We start from the raw sequence: 19,398 nt of genomic DNA on the forward strand, positions 1-19,398 counted from the left end.
GTCTGTGACCCGCAATTTAAAGAAAGTTTGGGACAAAAACGTGTTTAATATTGACCTTGTTGTGTTTTTTAAATCCAAACAAACTGCGACACAGTGACGTTATGAACCCGGAACCGGAAGTAGCGCGCTCAATACCGTGCTCATTACCAAGAGTGCTGTAATCTTAATACGAGCAATTTGCAACACCAAATTACTCCAAAATAACGGATGCACACACTCGTGGTATTTGGAAGCTGTTGACAAAGTTTCAGTTCAAACACACTCTGCGTCGGGGAGATATTCGTTCCACAAACACACACACACTTTTCCTATGCTATTAACCATGCTTTGTTTAACTCCACAGGGGTTCTTCGTCTCAGTGTTTTACTGCTTCCTGAATGGAGAGGTAAGTCAGGCAGATGATTGATTCTGATTATTGAACAAATCAGTGGTTCCTAACCTGTACCCTTGGAGTCCAAGCCCCCTGCTGCTTAGCCACGTCATGCCCTAAGGGCTCTATTATCCCATGCCCGCAACTCCAAAAAGCCGCGCAGCAGTGCTGTTTTTGGCTATGCGCTATTCTCCCACTTTACTTAAGTCAGTCGCTGCGTACCTTCATCCTAGTTATGCACTGTGGGTGGAGCAGCCCTGAAATGTGGGTGTTCCCATTCGTTTCTTATGCGCATTCTCCAGTGTGCATAAGTCCTTTTCCTCTTACACACTTCTAACCCTGTAATAAGTACAGCGCCCCCATAAGGTGAAACATTATATTGCACTAGAAATATGGGCTTCCATTTGAAGCCACACGGACTTGTGCGTTGCGTAGCAGCAGCTGTGGTCACTCAGCTGCTGCTGTACGACTAATTAAAACTCTGACAGATGCAGACTTCTGTCCACGTTGGCCACAGTGATTCAACTATTTTCATACTATGTCCAACATAAAGTCACAGTTTGATCCACTACAGAGTGAAACAAGCGTCATATGAAGATGAGGATGGACCACAAACTGTTCCCACACATATTTTAATGAGGCTCAGCTCAGGTCGCTTTAAACTATTTATATTTAAAACTGCGTATTATGGAAGCCAATAGTTCTGTTTCACTGCAAACATCCCTCTGCAATAAAGCAGGACGCTCTGCAGCCGCGTTATTTCCTCATATCTCCAGCGCATCTAACTCGGTCACACTTTACAGCGATGATGATGATGATGATGATGATCAAGGAGAGATATTTTAACTGTGACTCAGTCACTGCAATAATCAGATCAATGATCTGATCAGATCAACCTGTTATATTGTTTATCGATGAAGGCGTTTCAAATTAAAAGTGAACTTGATCATTTTCATGGATTTCAATGACATTTACAAGCGTTGGGAAAACTTCATGTTCCGTGATTTCTAGACAGACCAAAACAATGACATCACGGCATCCTTTCCTTCAGCCCGCCTTCATTCACAGACTACGCGGTTTTGCTCTACTTACTCGCGGTGGGCGTGTCAAGAACCTGAACTGGAGAATACGATCAGGAGAGATTGTTGGTTGGTTAGGTGGTTTCTAGTTGGGCTGGTTGGTTGGTTGGTTGGTTGGTTGGTTGACCTCATCAGGTCTAATGGAGGTTTTTCCCTGTATGTTGCAGGTTCGCTCTGCTGTCAGGAAGCGCTGGCACAGATGGCAGGACAACCACGCGCTCAGAATGCGAGTCCTGCGTGGAATGTCCATCCCCACATCTCCAACCAGGATCAGCTTCCACAGCATCAAACAGACCACAGCCGTCTGATGGCAGCAGCAGAGACTGAGAGGCTTGACAGAGAAGAGGCGTCATGGCAAAGGAACCGCAGACAGAAAACACGAACATGTACAGCTGTGGAGCTGAGTGGACTTCTCTTGGTTATCAAGTATTACAATCAGAGATTATCAATAACAATCAGCCTGATAACTCAGTAGCCAAAAAGACGATTTAAAATAAGATTAGTCTTTTATAGTCTTTTGCGTCAACTGGTTCTGACTTTTAGTACCCAGCGCATGACGCTCCACTGGCTACAAGCACTTGTTTCTTTTTGGGTTTTTTTAAAAAAAAAAGCATACGAGCAGAAAGTTTGGTGACAGTATTGAAGGAACGACTGCCTAAACAAGTAGGTTTTATGGTGCTTTTTGAAATTGAAGACAGGGTTTTGGGGAGGCCGTTCCATAGCAGAAGTGCAACTGACTCAAAGGCTCGGTCTCCATGAGTCATGAGTTTAGTATGGGGAACCATTAGAATATTATACACCTGAAACAGTTTTGACAAATAGTGGGGTGCCTGAGACCAGGGTTTAAAATAGCACTTGCCACTCACCAAATGCGGGTAAAATTACGTTTTGTTAAGTAATTGGCAGGTTCCTCCAATAAGCCGACTTTTCTATGTAATTTTTTTTTGTCAAGAAAGACTTTATTTAGACTGGTTAGTGCACAACAGTGATGCTAACGCTAACAGCATCAGCTGCAGCGTTTACGTGTAAGCGCGTGTGTGGGTGGGTGTTGGGGAGTTTTCAATATTAGCTGTATTTTTTGTTGTATTTTTTGTGTGAAGCATTTTGTGTTGCCTTTTTAATTCACCTTGCCCCCCCCTCCCCCCCCCCCCCCCCCCTTGGTTTTAACTGTATCTGAAACATTCACTTATTTTGTTCCTTTTCACCGGCACAAATCTAATTTCATACCCTGTGCCTGCCCTGCTGAGCACTAAAAGTTCAAACCAGTAGCCAAATTTTTCAACCGTTGCAAGCTCGTACGACATGCGTACGAACATCCCCGAGCAAAGTATGTTATTTATCAACGTGTACGTTGGTGCACAGGTGTAAATATACGGACAGCTCTAACCGTGTACACACAAAACCTAGTGGTAGAACAGTGAAACTACAAATAGAACGCACAGTCACAGTGTTCAGCAATCGCAAACCTAACACTCTAGTTATAAAATGTTTTAAAATGTTTTAAAACACAACTCATGTCTCATGAGTTGTGTTTCGAACTTCAAAATTTTTTATTTTTTTTTTCATTTTTATATTGTTATTTATTTTATTTTATTGATTTTTGTACATATCTGGATCAACACTAATCTCTAACTCTAAATGATCACTATTTTTAAATGTTTTTACAATGAATTTAGTATGCCGGACGAGCCCCCAATTTTATGTAGCACCTGCACACCGCTCTATATGAAGCCCTACTTGAGAATGGAGGGGTACTAGGGTTCATTGAAATTTGTAATGGTAAATACCACAAAGGTGTACCTCAATTGTCTATGATCCCACCAATATACACAAACTAATTTGCAATATAATACTAATTAATAACACTGAGATCCAGAGAGGAAACAGTTTTAGACAACTTTTATATGAACTATATTATAAAATAATTTACTAAAACAGACTTTTAACAAATCAGTATGCAAATAAAATAATAATCAAAACACAAACACTCCACTGACAATGGAACCCGACACGTGTCAAATCAAACTCAAGCACCACACACACACCCGTGCGCACACACCCACACACATACACACAGTCACGTGTAGTCGTTAAACGGACAACTTTCTCCGTTTTACTCACAACTCAATGCCGAAAACATTCCCAGCTGGTGGGGTCTTTCAAGACATTGAGTGCAGTGAAAACACGGGCAACTGTGGTTTCAAAACACAGTAACCAAAACATGGCTTTCCGTTAGCCCGCAGTGGCCTCCTCCTCCTGCAGCTCTCTCCTCCTGTCCTCAGCTCCACCAATCAACCCCTCTCCGCGCTGATGTCCGTGGAACTCCCGAACTACGGCAAGCTTTCATTTAGCTTCACTGCGTCCGTCCGTCCGTCCGTGTTTCTCGGGTTCACCTCCGGGCCTTCTCGTGCACACCTCCGATTGCATAAATCACAAGAACGTGACAATCAACCATTGGAAATAAAACCCAGGATTATAAAAGAAAAGTAAAGAGAAACATAATACACATTGGCTTCAACAATATTATTTCAAATATATATTATGCACCAATAATGTAAAATGTTAAATAAAATATTATCACTAAATAATGACATAAATATTAATAATGACACTAACTATAAAAAGTAAATAAACATTTACTTATTCCAGCCCAGTGCCTGATAAACATTTAAAAGATTTTGTAATTCTAATACTCACAGGCTACACCAGCTTTGTATGACGTGGATCTTTGACAGAACATGTTTGGTTAGGTGAAGCCTGCTAATGGAGAGATATTCTCTCTCTCTATACTCATCCAGCTCCGTAGTACAAATAAATGCTCCAGTATCCTAGAAACCTACACAATATTTACGATTTAAGAGGCATTTCTTGCTATAGGTGAACTGTTGCATAGCGCCTTTTTGATTAATTACTTTCGACATGAGGGTTTATCAGTGGTCAGAGGTAAAAACTGCTACCTGACATTTATACAATCTTTAAATCTGTCTGTCTGACAACTCCACATCTTTGTTCAAACTGTTTAATTGTCTTTCATACTTTTTTAATGTCAGCATACCTTTTATTTATAGGAGCAATGCGGCAGAGATGGGGACTCGAGTTTGTGACTTGGACTCGAGTCACATTTAAGTCACGCACACAGAGACTTCAGACTTGACTTGGACTCGTGTTTAGGGACTCGTGAACAATGTTGCGGCGATCTGCCTTAGTGCTCAAAGCACGTAATGCCGAGTGCATGTGCCGCTCCAAGCGCATGCTGGCACGCTCATATTGCTCCGTGTGCGTGCTTGAATCTCCGCGCCGCACCTCAACAGGTGAGTGCAATCTCACTGATGAGAAAGTTACCCTGCAAATGGAGAGGAAAAGCAGCGCGCCAGCCTTTGGCTGTGTGCAACGGAGCTGAGAACCCTGGAAACGTGCATTGCACAATACTCATGGGAAAAGGGCTGAAACCAAAAGGGCTACCGGTGAGCTCACAAGGACTGGAATGTTAAAATGTGATCTCATCATTGTATAATTAATTTGCTGAGTTTATTAAGTTGTTTATATGAGAGGAGTATAAAAAGTTTAAAATTAGCCTAAAACCTTGTTGTATTGATGTATGTAAAATTGAAATTGTAATATCTATAATTAATATAAACATAAGGAAAATGTTTCAGGTTATGAAAGTAGACCTAGTTTTCTGTTTGGTTAATGCCTAATTTTACAGTTTACCTACCTGCATTGGTTGTAAAAAATAATAGTTTAAAATATACTTTAACCTAATTAAATGTGCTTACCTGAAATTGTGTTTATTTGTACTTACCTTGTTTGATGGAAAATGTTGAACTTATTTGCATTGTGTTTTGTGTTCTAAGGCTTTTCACCTTTCTTGTCACTGGAAAAAATAAAAGTAAGAACAAGTGAAATCCTGAGTCTGGTCAAGTCCTTCCTTTTTCAAGTGTGGGACGCCATGACGTTATAAAGACACTTGACAAACAATCATTATGTTTGGCGTATTAACTCTGAAACATCTGACGGGCCTAATGTGATTCCCTCCTTTTTTTTCATGGTAACCAGAATACCAGCCGTACCATTTGTCATCACATTTGGTTACAACAGCTTCAAACTGGACGGTACCAACAAAAGGAGCGCTGACTGCAAAGTCTGCAGTACACAAATCAAAGATATTTCAATAGTCTGTTTAAAGTGATCATATAACAACTAATCAGTATTGATACTGTATGCTAATAGATAAAGGAGTGATAATAATACAGTAAATGCTTTGAATTTCTTTGATATAGCTGTGCAGTATTTTTAGGAGACCAGGGGGCTCATTTACAAACACTGCGTACGTACAAAAGAAAGCATACACCACATATAAGAAAAGTTTGGGATATATATATAAAAAAAAAAAAACCTGGCCAGATAATGTGCGCACCTCCACGGCAGCTCTGACCCTGCCGTACGCACAAAATCATGAGAAACGAGAAACTCCAACGCCAACAAGAGAAGGATGAAATTAAAGACAGCTCTGTGAAATTTATAGAAATTGTGTGAAATAATTGAACACTGAACATTTCACAACATGCATTTGCAAAAACGTAGGAGGAAAAGAAAATTACACTGACGCCCGCAGGGTGTGAGTGACGTGCGCGCGCCTACGAATACAGTTACATATTAATAATAATAATTGTAATCAAAATCACATGATCATTGTGCAAAACTGCCGATCAATTGGCTGCAACACCTGGAGTTGTTTTAAAAAGGAACACGCTAATGCATAACGATGCACAATGGCATATTTGGCACTGCTGGAGGACGAGATGCATGGGATACACCGGAGGGAGAGGATCCTCAAAGACCAGCAAGAGGCAGGACCCCTCCCCGGGGAGGACAAGGTGCTGCGGGAGGGAGGATGAGACTGCAGTGGGAGAAAGACGAGCTGCGAGTTGTTGTGGAGTTTAATCCCATGTTTTTGACGCATATATAGTGGATCTGTGTGTGTCCCGAGGGGACCCCTAATCCACACTGTATCCTCCAGCTTTTTGTGAAGCTGAGCTCCGGTGCCCCTTCTTCCACCTGTTGAACAGACATGTTGAGAGTGATCCACATTTTCTCCTCCGCTTTTATGTGTGATCGTTTATTTTTCACCTGTCACTGTCTGATGAGGCAACGCAACGCGATCTGCCTTTCTATCATTCGTAATGTGTCACCAAATTACGCTCTCCTGCGTTTGTCCACCTCAACAATTAATACCTCCACCTCGCATTGAATGAAATTTATTTTATTTGCTCATTTTCCCCCTCGTTCCACTGTGAAATTTGTATTAGTGAATATTCATTAAGGACGTTCACCGGTCCTTTTATGGGCACCATATGGGTGGAGTAAGGTGTTTCCTCACGTACAATAACTTTTGAGTTAATTGTGATTTATAAACAAAAAAAGGCGTGGGACATTTGTGCGCCTTGATTTATAAATTGTAAAAGAAAAATGTTCCTGGTTTTTATCGTACGGCAGCTAAAGTGCGCTTACCTAGGCACACTTTTATAAATGAGGCCCCTGGTAGCAGCAGATGACAGAAGGCTCATTACAACCGGAAGAGACATAAGACTTATTTTTTAGAGACTTGAGACTTAACTTGGACTCATGACCAAAGACTTGAGACTCAACCAAGTCTCACACCACAAAGACTTGAGACTTGACTTGGACTTGCAAAAAAAGACTTGTGAACATCTCTGCAACGCGGTAAACCTACTGTAGCTTCCTCCTTCAAAGAATTCGTCAGTGAGTCGTAGACAATTTGTCAGGTCTCACGCTCTGCTGGACCCGCCTCATGTCTTTGACCAGGGTCTGTAACCACCTTCACGCCTGTAAAGGGCTAACGCCAACTTGGCTCATCATTAGCTATTCTAATTCTGAGAACATAAACAAAGAAGCCCGTCGCCGAAGTTGTAGTGCACATGGAGGCTTTCTCACACATTTTAACACTCCATACAGAGTCGAGCAAGAGCTGCTGAGAAAGCATCTTGTCAACCGGCTGAGCCTAGACACACACACACTGGTTTGGACTGCGGGGAGGATCTGCTTCCTTCAGAGGTCCTGATAAACTAAATGTGACCTACTCACTGTGACAAGGATGCATTGGAGCATTGGTTTGATTTTAGGTCACAATAATTGTTGCTTCCCTGAAAACCTTTGTCGACCTTTGATGCTTACATATTTATGTGGCACTCCCAAAAATAGGCTCAGCCACAATTTATGTGTAAGAGCTGAAGTATAGTTTTGGTATTTTATTTATTTATTTATTTATAGTTTTTTTTATTGTGAACATTTGGGTGCTTTTATTGTAATTTCATCAAAAATAATGAGGTATGGAACTTCTGTGTGGGAAGTAGTTGCTCTGGGTACAGGTAAAGGGGCGCCGCTTTCCCCCGTCTCTTCAGAAGTAATCTGGTGAACTGTGAACACAGATCGTGTCCTTGCTTCTCTGTTTCACCTGCATTGTACAGGTCAGTCAAAGTTCCAAGCACTACAGAATGTTGGATATAAGTAAACGTTGTTACCGCTAGAGGTGTTAGGTGAAGCTTAGAGCATGTTTAGCCAAGTTATGTGTAGTTTTAAAAACACGAGCGGGTGTAAAAGTTCGGTCGGCAGCCGTTATTTTGGCTCAAACAAGACAGGCAAAGTTTGGCAGCAGCCACCATTTTGGTTCAGAATAGTTTCACCTAGTTAACAGTAAGTAGAGCATTTACACAATATGTTTTACAGTTCTGTTTTGTTCACATTAATAATAACACATATCACAAACATTAATCCTTTAACCCAGGCCCCTTGAGAGAGGCAAAGGTTTATTACATTCTCAAAAGCATGAAAACTGTGAATTTATTTAGTAAAAGATAATAATAGGTTATCCTGAAACAAAGTATATGCACTGTATGTACAAAATGGGTTATTTATATAAAGAGTAATGTAATTTATATAAAGAGTAATGTTTATATAAATTGTATATTGAGTGATGAGAAATGATGTAAATTTGAGTTGTGGAAATTATTAGCGAAAGGTGTGTAAAATGAGGAAACTGGACAAAGGAAATATGTACACAGTGGTTATGTGATTGTGATGATGTATGTCATTAAATGAGAAGTAATCTGGAGAGCTGTGTAGACTGTTCGTATCCTGACTCCTCTGTTTCACCTGCATTATACAGCGACTTTCATTCGTTATTGTGGTCCTTCATCCTTGGGACCCGTAACATTTAGAACAAAAATTGATTTTCATGTGGATGTTTTAACCTTCTACATCGACACACGGACACTGCAGCATGTTAGTGTTTGCTGCAGCCTGACTTTGGCGGTGCAAATTCCTCCTGACCTTGACCATCAGCCTGTCAAGTGTTTTGAACTCTTTGAGGCCTTTTTTTTTCATCTGCCTTTCAAACCAAGGACTGTTGTAATTATGTCAGTGTGGCACATGAAAGAAAATTATTTGGATTAAAAACAAGCGCATTGTTTCCATGGCACTTTGTACCAATCAGTCCTCACTCTGACCTTCAAATAGTTAATTGTAATCTCTTTCCTTTGTCACTTTCGCTGAAATCTGTCTCCACAGTATCATTCAGATAGACATTTATTTGTCTCCACTAAGCTATCAGATATTTACACACTTTGACCCCAAACTATTTTTTAGACATAAGCATTGAGATACTTGCACACTTTTCTACTGATTCGTCCCACGGTGTCACTCAAGTACTCATATATTTGTGAAGTCAGTCTTTGGTCTTCTGAGGACCACGGCCTGGAAGTTCCTGGGAGTGAATCATTGGAAGCTGCTCTATCCTGCAGTGCAGTGAAGCAGAAGCCGCATTCTGTGCCTGAAGCTACAGGACTCGTGCTGCGAAACAGAAGCTTATTTGGACGATTAGTGCTCTTGATGGCTGAGACGAGCAGAGCGAGCTGTCTCTCAGGCCCATTGTTTACCCTGGAAAGTCACTCACCACGTTAGTTTGAGTATGACAAAAAAAAGATCTATCAGATTTACAACGCTCACGGGTCTTAGACAGTCTTGACCCACCTGCTGCAAACATACCTTTCAGCTTTGCCTTCAGCTTACTTGAATTACTTAATTCATCTTTCGGCACAGTGGAAGACGGTGATGAGCTTCTCGCTAAATTTCTCAACGCTCTCCAAGATGCAGGTGAAAAGCCCTCATATTATCTCCATCGCTTGCAAACAGCTCTCTTCAAAGCTTTGAAAAGAACTAGTGAAGTTGACGGACACCTTCTGCATCAATTTTGTCGAGGGTGTTGGGGTCATGTTTTGTTGGCGGGTCTTCAGCTCAAAAGGAAAAAGGTTGAACCACCTTCATTCACTGAGCTACTACTACAGTTGAGAGTGGAAGAGGACAAGCATACTACAAAAGAGAGTCGAATGAAAAAACACTTTGCTGTTACCAGACCAAAAATGCTATTGCTGCAAGACCTGGCATCTCCAAATCCACGGTACAAAACGATCTCACTGAAGTGCAAACACAAATCACTGACCTGCTAGGTCAACTGAAGAAATGGAAACCCCAAAAATAAGACCCACCTGTAACTTCTCAAAGTGATCTGGTCACTGAACTGAAAGCACAAATTGCTGAGCTCCAGAACCATGTCGCTAGACCAAAGCAACCAAAACCTAGGGAAAAACTTCATTCACCAAAAGCCAATTCAAAGATTAAATCAAAAATACCTGAACAAAGTTCCCTTCGACAAACCATGCTGCAAGGAGTAGGCCAAAGCCTTGGTACTGTTTCCAATGTGGCGAAGATGGTTATATTGGCCACGTTTCATGGGCGCTTTAATTCCTCTTTAACCTGACTTTGTAAACTCTTAATTTCTAATGCTAATTTAATTCCAAATTAAAGTTAATTCAGATTTTGGTGGCTGGTTTATTCCATTTTTAATTCAAAATGAAATAATTTATCTTTCTTGTAAACAGTGAACACTTTGTTCCACTTTAAGTTATATCCGGTTGTTCTGCACATGTGCGACTGGCGGTGATGACTTGCTGGGTGAAGACATTATCATAAAGCAAGCCCTCATTGCAGGACAAATGGGTGCTACCACACGAGTCAGTCCCACTGGACATTCACGTAAACCCAAAAACCAATTCCTGCTCAAAAAATCAGCCCCTGTGAAAATACCCAAAGCAGGGCTCTACACTAACTTTTCCAGTGGTGGCACTGGTGTGACTAACCTTCTCAGTTGGTCGCACCAGCACAGAATTTGGTCGCACCCTTTTTTTTCTTCTCAAGCCATGCATGCTGATGAATATTTGACTTAACTGGCATACCATAGTTGAAGTAAAGATTGACAGTGACTCGAGATATATTTGCAAAATGTTTTAACGTTTTCTTATCAATATTAAGTTTTCAAACAGTGGCTGAAATAACAGGGCATTTCTTTTATATCATTTTAAAAGATGTAACAAAAATGTTTTAAATAACAGCAAAGCATAACAACAGGTTACATGTTTTTTTGTTTTTTGTTTTGCAGAAATGCTGTACTTGAATTCACTTAACAGTAGCATAACCAATTTAGCATCTGCATTGCTTCACCCCATGGAATTCAATTCAGAGGGACCAGCTCTTATACTGGGGTCTCCTAACCCTCTTCCCCTGGTCAGGGGTCTACAACCTTTACTCTCAAAGGAGCCATTTTGCCTCATCTCACCTGGATTAAAGTCCTCCTGGAGCCGAAAAAATACCTTCTCAATGAAGGCAATACAGTGAATTAATTTCTATACAGTTAAAATGATATAGAATAATGTTTGATTTAATTTGACTTGATTTTTATTGATTGTGTAAATGGCAACTTAAAAACAGTTTAAAATAAAATAAATTGACCTCAAGAAATAAAACTGTATCACACATAAAGCATGCATATTTAACCGGCACATTGGCGGTAAAATGAATCTCTTCCCACACAATTAAAATCTGTATTTTCTTCCAGAATAGTGTTTTTGTTGGTTTAGTTATTTTACCAGGGATTTAAAACTTATTTGATGGTCTGTAGATTTTGAAGGAGGAAGGTGTTAGTCATTGCACAACGTGATTTATTTTAGGTTAACAAATTGTTATATCTTGATTTTATTTATTTTTTTTATCATTAATCATTAATAGCCTCTGTAAAAAAAAAAAAAAAAAATTATTTTTTTCAATAGTTTTTTTTAAAGCTATATGGGGAGCCATTGCAAAAGTGTCAAAGAGCCGCATTAGGCTCCAGAGCCGCAGTTGCAGACCCCTGCCCTGGGAGAACCACAGCTGAACATCTGGCCTGGCATCATAGTCCATCAGTTCTGGCCCCTCGAAGCTGATTCTGATGAGGTCCTCCTCTTTGGTGTGGAATTGTGTATGTGCTGCGTGTGTACGCTCTTTCCTTGACGCGCTCACCGCTCGGCGCCCTACATGCACTCCGTCACTATGCCTGGTGAGCTCAGCGTGCTTCAGTCCTTTCTTTTAATCGGCACCAACACTCTTAAACATTCTCTTCGACTGTCTCTCCCTGACCAATGAAGATCTTAATGCCCTGCCCTACGGTTACAAGCAGCAAGAGGATGGCAGCCATGGTCTGGTCAAACTGACAGGGGCTGAGCCTGAAATAATTGCCAGGTGGTAAATTGGTCACCAACTGTTTACTTATCCTCCCTGAGAAACCGTCCCAAAAGTTTCCAGTGGTCCTGCAAATCGAAAGTAAACATGAGTTATTCCTGCAAAAACTGTCATTTCTGTAATGGATGCCATGCCAGAGATAGCGCCAACCAGTCAGATCCCTCAGCAATCTCAACGTGCTCCCAGCTCAAAAGCCGTTGAGCTCAATCTCAACTTTGCAGATTCTCCAGTCCCTCCAAAATGGAAAGAGCGAATCATACAGAAGGTAAGTGCAATGCCAGAGGTTTTTTCAGTAAATGACACAGATTTCAGTTGCACTGGCAAAGCAAAGCACCAAATCTAACTGAATGATGAAAACCCTTTTTTCACCATTTTTGTCATCAATAGCAGTTGTAAGGAAGAAGAATGAATATGTAAGACTTTGTGTTGATTACAGAAAGTTAAATCTGAACACCATCAAAGACATGTATGCCCTCCCTAATCTGGAAGAGGCATTCTCGGCTGTCACTAGATTGAAGTGGTTTTTGGTCCTTGACCTCAAAAGTGGGTAATATCAGATTGAGGTCGTGAGAGAGATAAACACAAGACAGCCCTTGTGTGTCCACAGAGATTCTTCGAGTTCAACAGGATGACCCAGGGAATTACAAACACTCCCTGCACATTTCAAGGGCTGATGGAGAAATGTATGAGAAATGTAAACTCATGTTTGTCGAAAACTAATGAAATCTGTCGGTATTTTGAGTAAAATTAGCTCCTTAATATATCCTAAATGTATGACGACACTGTATTATTGTTTAATGTATCCACATATAACTTACTGTAATATGATTTGGGGTAAACATATCTGAATAAGATTTTATTGATTCTAAGAATTGTGAATTTTTCAAATAAATTGTCCTCATCTGCTCCTCTCCAGGAAATACAATGTTTTGACCATATATAGTGTTAATATCTACTGTATTACATTTGTCTCTTTGTGTGTGTGCATATGTCCAATGTTATGCCCAGAGTTTGTAGCAATTTTTCACATATACTTCAATGTTCATGCCTACTCCACCAGCCTTCTGTAGAACTTCAGCCAGACAAAATACACTCAAATATACTGTAGAGGGCCTTCCCTCTGGAATCATTTACTGTATCTCTTGCTCTAAAGACTAAAAGAATGTTAATACATTGTTATTTGTGCAAAGAATAAAATAAAATAAAATGAAATCTGAGTATCCACTAACCTTTTAAAGCCCTCGTTGTCAACATGTATGTATTTATTTATTTATTTGTAATTTATTTTGTAATGTAATTCAGCATAGATACAAAATAAGTTTGCAGCTGATGTGATGCAACGGCTCATTATTTTATACCGTAACATAACCACGACGATATCGAGGGACTTCTGATACCACAGTATTGCGATACCGTCAAAACCGTGACATTCCTAGTGCTAAGCCAAACGATGTCCAGTACTTTCAACCAAAAGCCCCTTTCGGGGGGAGATGTACAATGAGTTGCCAACAAGCATTTGATACGATCATAGACAGACTGACTACTGCCCCCATTTCAGGATTTGCCAATCAAAAGTTATCTCATGTACTACATACAGAGGCGAGTACATTCGTGCTAGGGCCAGCCCTAGTAGGAGCGAGAGATGTGTGTAATCGTATACGTGAGCAGAGGGCTATCAAAAAGTGAAAGCCGTTATCCAGCTCACAAACTTGCGTTTCTTGCCCTCAAGTGGGCTGAAAAGTTTTGCGATTACTTGTCAAGTTATTGTTGGTTATCCACCCTGTCTTCTTTTGAGTTTCAGTTTTGGTACAGAGCAGATAAACAAAACGTAGACGCAGACTGCTTGTCCCGTCATCCACATCCTCAGCCAGTTAATGACCTCGTTTTCCTGAAAGAACAAGAGCGAATCTGCCAGTTTGTACAACACCATTTACCTGGTACAGATCCTTTCTCTCATGTTCCTTCTGATGCTGTCAGTGCTATCTGTGAAAAACATTTAGAGCTCTATGCTCTCATGCGCTTAAGTTCCAAAAGCCACGCAGCGGCGCTGTTTTTGGCTGCACGCTATTATCCCCCAGTACTTAAGTCGTTTGCTGCGTGCCTTCATCCCATTTACGCACTGTGGAACTTATGATGTTTTGATTGTGATTGGGTATTTATTTTCTTCTTTACGTTAGTGTTTCTATTGAATAACACAAAAAAGGTATTTGTTTCCGGTCGCAATAAACAATGTTTTATATCTTGAGCGTCCTAAAATAAATGCAATTTCTTTACATTGGTTTGCGAGTTTAGGAAAAACGGAGGCCAGGCCTAATATTGAAAAAAATAATACATTTACAGAAGGAAACTGTAACAGTCATAAGCTATTGAGAACAATATTACTATTTTAAATCATGGGTCTAAATTGGACATGTTTTTGAGGAGCTTTTATTTTATATCTTCATTTTTTTCAATGTTGTTTTTCATGTCCACGTTAACGTTAATGAGAATTTGTCTCGTGGATTTGTTTCAGAACTGGCTTTGTTCTTTTGTTCTTTCTAATTTCTGTACCATAAAACTCTTGATATAAAAATATCACCTGTGTTTTTGTCCCATATTTGTATGACAGACTGACAGCAGGTCATTTAGGCACTATTTTTTTTCACTTAAAGCACGGTGAAAATGTGCAAGAAGAAGCAATCACAAAAGTGAAGGCAATGCTGACCATGGCATCAACTTTGTTGTTTTTGTATGACATAACCAACCCAACAGTGGTTTGTGCTGACGTCAAAAGCTACGGCTTAGGAGCCGCTCTTCTTCAACAACAGACATACGGACTCCAGCTGGTGGCCTTCCGTACGAGACCTTGACAATAATGGAGAAATGTAATTTACAAATTGAAAAACAATGCCTCACAGATGTTTGTGCTTGTGAGTGGTTTGTGAGATACCTAGACATGAAAAAGTTTACCCTGCAAACTAATCTTTAACATCTCGTCCCTCTGAGCAACTCATATGATCTTGATAAAGTCCCAGTGAGATATCAAAGACTACTACTAGGACTGATGAAATTCAACATGCAAGCTGTGCATGTTGCAGGAAAACAGCTAATTGTTGCTGACATTTTATTATGTAAGCCTCTGCAAGAGAGATGTGCGTCTGACACTGAGCTTGATGTTACAGCTTACATTCAAGCAGTGGTAGCTTCTAAACCAATAACAGCTGATTGTCTTGATGCAATCAGAGTAGACACATGTAAAGATGCAGTCCTACAAGCTGTCTTACACCATGCCAAGAAAGGTTGGCCCAGACACATCTCATGTACCACACACACTTCGAAAAGTTCCATGTAGCAAGGGCTCATCTTTCACAGTGTAAGAAGGTGTTGCCCCAGATTCATGGAGGTCATCAGGGTTTGGTCAAGTGACGCAGAAGATCCAATGTGTTTGTGTGGTGGCAAGTAATTGACAGAAACATTAAGGTGATGGTCAGTGCATGTGAGTTTTGCCTGAAAAACAAACCATCTCAGAGAGAATACCACTAATGACCACTCCACTGCCTCAAAGGACATAGTGTAAAATAGCAGCAGACATCTGTGAACAAGATGGTAAACATTACCTTGTTGGTGTGGACTATTATGTGATCTCGAGATAGCACATTTACCAACCACCACTGGTCAACAAGCAATAACCTACTTGAAAAGCATGTTCATTTAATGGGGATCCTGTTGGATCTGGTAACTGGCAACGGCACATAATTCACTTCCGACGGAGCAAGCAGGTTGGATAATGGATGGATGGCATTTCCAAGGTGTCCTTTACATATTTGCCCCACATTGTTTATTTGTTCCCCACATTGTTATTTTTGTTCATTGAGATACTTACGCACTTTTCTGCTGATTCATCCCACAGCATCACTCAAGCACTTGTGGAGTCACTCCCTGGTCTTCCGAGGACCATGGCCTGGCTGTAAGTGAATCATTGGGAGCTGCTCTGTCCTGCAGTGCAGTGAAGCAGAAACTGCATTCTCTGCAAAACAGAAGCTTGTTTGGACGATTAGTGCTCTTGATGGCTGAGAGGAGCAGAGCGAGCTGTCCCTCAGGCCCAATGCTTACCGGCTTTTCCCCTGGAATCTCTGTGCGCTGCTTCCTGTCTAATAGGCGCTGTTTCAGATTCATTACTTCAGAGATAGAAGAATCACTCTCAAAGGCAGGGGTCACCAACCTTTCTAAAACTATGAGCTATACTTAGGTACTGTATAGTCCAAAGGGCTGCCAGTTAGAGAAGAGGTTCTTAAATACTACTTTTTCACTAATTCACTTTAATCAGAGGCTAGGATAATAAGGAAGGCTAGTAGGCATTTAAAAAGGTAGGAAATGTTTAAGTTTCAACATGCAACACTGTATTTCTCCTAATTTGTTTCATTTTCTACATTTCATAGAAAATAGCAACAACAAACAACTTTTTAACTAATCGTAAAACATTGCAAATTTTGCTAAATCCATTTTGCGTTTTTTAAAAATATATTTAATTTATATCTTATTATTATATATAACATACCACAACCCATACACCAAATCTGCAGCATTTAAAAAAAATCTCTCACAATGTTTCCGTGAAAATAAACATTTAAAGATAAACTACATCTGACATATGTTTTGATCTTTGGGAGTTTAAATACTGGAAAGGTAATCAGATTTTAGATGGAACCCATTGGGGCCCACAGCACTGTGTTGGTGACCCCTGCTCAAAGGTATTGTCTTGGTCTCATGACAAAACTTTGAAGGTCTTGGTCTTGTGTCAGACTCAACAGCATTTTTACTTGGTATTGTCTTGGTCTCGTACGTGTGGACTCGAGATTTTCCATCAAGATCAGTCGAGACCAGCACTGATCTGCTATTCTTCAGCTTCATTAAAACAACAGTAAGGAGAAGCACTTTGATTTGTTCCTGATTAATTTGATTTTAAACATTTAGCTTTGGCTCACTGATTGTTCTGCCTCCTTGGAAAACTTTTCCAGTGCCTTATGTATCAGAAATACCTTTGAACACTTACTTTAAGTCTCATTCACCTGACTAATAAATGTCTTCTTTTTAAATGTTTAAAATAATTCTGGAGTCATCAGTGGCTTTTAAATACATTGCATAGTATAGTTGAACAAGATGTGAGATTTTTCCATATTGTGCTTTGAAAGATTTGCAGACATATATATATATATAATTGTGCAAAATTGAACAGTATATATGATAACAAGGCACTTAAATGTCATATAGAAGGATATATAGAACAATAGATAGGATAGCATATTAAAGTCAAAACCACAAGTTCAATCTCTACATATTGTAACAAAATAGACAAATAAAGAAAAATATGAAATAAAATCAATAATTTGGAAACAAGCATTAAAGGATAATCATTATTTGGCTTCTATAAGGGCTTTTAAAGGGGATAATTCAATGGTGCAGTAGAATACAGATTTAAAAGGGTTTTCTGTCAATGTAAATTCTTCAATCATGTATTAACACGTTTTTTTTGCTTAATTATTATTATTATTATTATTATTATTATTATTATTATTAATATTAGCATTTTAAGGGATTTAAAATATTGTAAAAATGAGTTCTTCTGTCAAATGTGTTTAAAAGAAAACTAAAATTAAAGAGAGAACGCTCTTTATCTGTTCAACCTGGTCATGGCTTTTAAAATGTATTGTTATGGTTTGGACTTGTCTCGGTCTTGGTCTCGACTCCCAAGTCTTGTAGCTTTAAAACTAAAACTAAAGCTGAACTTGTAATAATTGTTAAGAGTTGTATATATCTTCGCTTTTACTCTTGTGTGATAATGTTGTGTTCATTGACTGTCATTGCACGTATTCTCCCCTTGATGGAGCTCGAGTACTGTATAGTGTACATGCACAGAGTGTACATAAAGATACAGTACAAAGTCCAGGGTTCATCGTAAACACAAACACCTGGACAAAACCACTACACAAAACAACAAAATACACATTACAAACAATGAGGCTATTTACATCATTAAAATATCCACAATTTAGCCACAAAAAAAAAAAAAGAAATATAGTTGGGGTCATCTAAAGTTTTAAATACTCTAAAATAGGTTTCCACATGCTATAAAAATGATGTAGGTTCCCTGACATTTCATATCTAAGTTTTTCAATGTGGAGTACTCCAATAAATTACCTCAACAAAGCTTCAAATACAGGTGGGGCATCTGATTCCCACATTTTCAAAATACATTACTTTGTAATAACCATACCATAAGCAAACATTGTACAGAATGTTTTGTCCTTCTTTTCCAATGCACTACAGATGCCCAACAAGGTAGATTCAGCATTTGGCTCCAGATTCATTTTAAATACAGAGGAACACCATTTAAATATTAAACACCAAAAGTTTTTAATCTTTGGGCATTCCCAGAAATGATGTGCCAGTGATTGAAGATCTTGCATCTTTCACACAGCGGTGAAGTTTGAGGGGACATTGTATGTAACTTAGTTCTTGAATAATGTAACCTATGGAAAACTTTGAATTGAATTAATTGTAATCGAGAATTAATAGAACAGTAATAAATATCATTTAATGCTTGTTTCCAAATGTTATCATGAATTCTATTATTAAGGTCAGCCTCCGTTTTATGCTTAATTTTATCATCTGTTTGGGCCAGAAAAAAAATGAATCAATTTTGAAATGAATCTCTTAGCTTCTGAGGGGCCAAGTAAGAGTTTAAACAAGGAGTTGTCTTCTGAAAGTGAATTATGTAACGGAATGTTTTCAGATATAATTTTGTAATTGCAGATATCTGAATTGAAAAAAAAAGATTTTGGTGAGTCATATTTTACTTGTTGTTGTTCAAAAGAACAAAGACGTTTATTAATATAGAGATCTTTTAAAGAAATTATGCCTTTCCCACCCCAGTTTTTAAAGACTGAATCTGTGATTGAAGGTGGAAAGACATGATTAAGCCATATTGGGGAATGCACTGAAGTATCTGGGAGTATAGTGTACTGTTCTACACCACAGTAGGTTGTGCACTGCAGTGAATAAAGAGTATCCTCTGAGAGAGGGTGTTGATAATCTACCTGGTCGTACCTAAAGCAGGTATTTGGGATCAACGTAGGTACTACCATTCACTCATTCCCCCTGTTCACAGCCACCACCATTATAGCTAAGCTTCACACTTGTCACCATACTGGCTGGATTACACAACATAATAAGCACAATATATTCTACAACCTCACATCTCACCCTCACTGCAAAACAGTCTATTCTTCCCCACCTTTTCTATTTCCTGCCTTGAGTCTCTCCTCCCTGCTCCCTTTCCCC

The 19,398-nt window shown here is 39.4% G+C and overlaps 1 protein-coding gene across 3 annotated transcripts in view; it reads left to right on the forward strand.

Annotated features, from left to right (window-relative positions):
* LOC114479724 (corticotropin-releasing factor receptor 2) overlaps window positions 1–4,997 on the forward strand; it is a 36,351-nt gene extending 31,354 nt beyond the window's left edge. For all 3 annotated transcript variants that reach the window (XM_028473557.1, XM_028473558.1, XM_028473559.1), the window contains 2 exons: window positions 344–385; window positions 1,617–4,997. In XM_028473557.1, coding sequence (XP_028329358.1) covers window positions 344–385; window positions 1,617–1,757 — 183 coding nt within the window. In that variant the 3' untranslated portion in view covers window positions 1,758–4,997. The remainder of the gene's footprint in view (window positions 1–343; window positions 386–1,616) is intronic.
* Window positions 4,998–19,398: the final 14,401 nt, after the last annotated feature.

Source organism: Gouania willdenowi, chromosome 17 (genome assembly GCF_900634775.1).
Source record: "Gouania willdenowi chromosome 17, fGouWil2.1, whole genome shotgun sequence".
In the NCBI taxonomy this organism is placed as follows: domain Eukaryota; kingdom Metazoa; phylum Chordata; class Actinopteri; order Blenniiformes; family Gobiesocidae; genus Gouania; species Gouania willdenowi.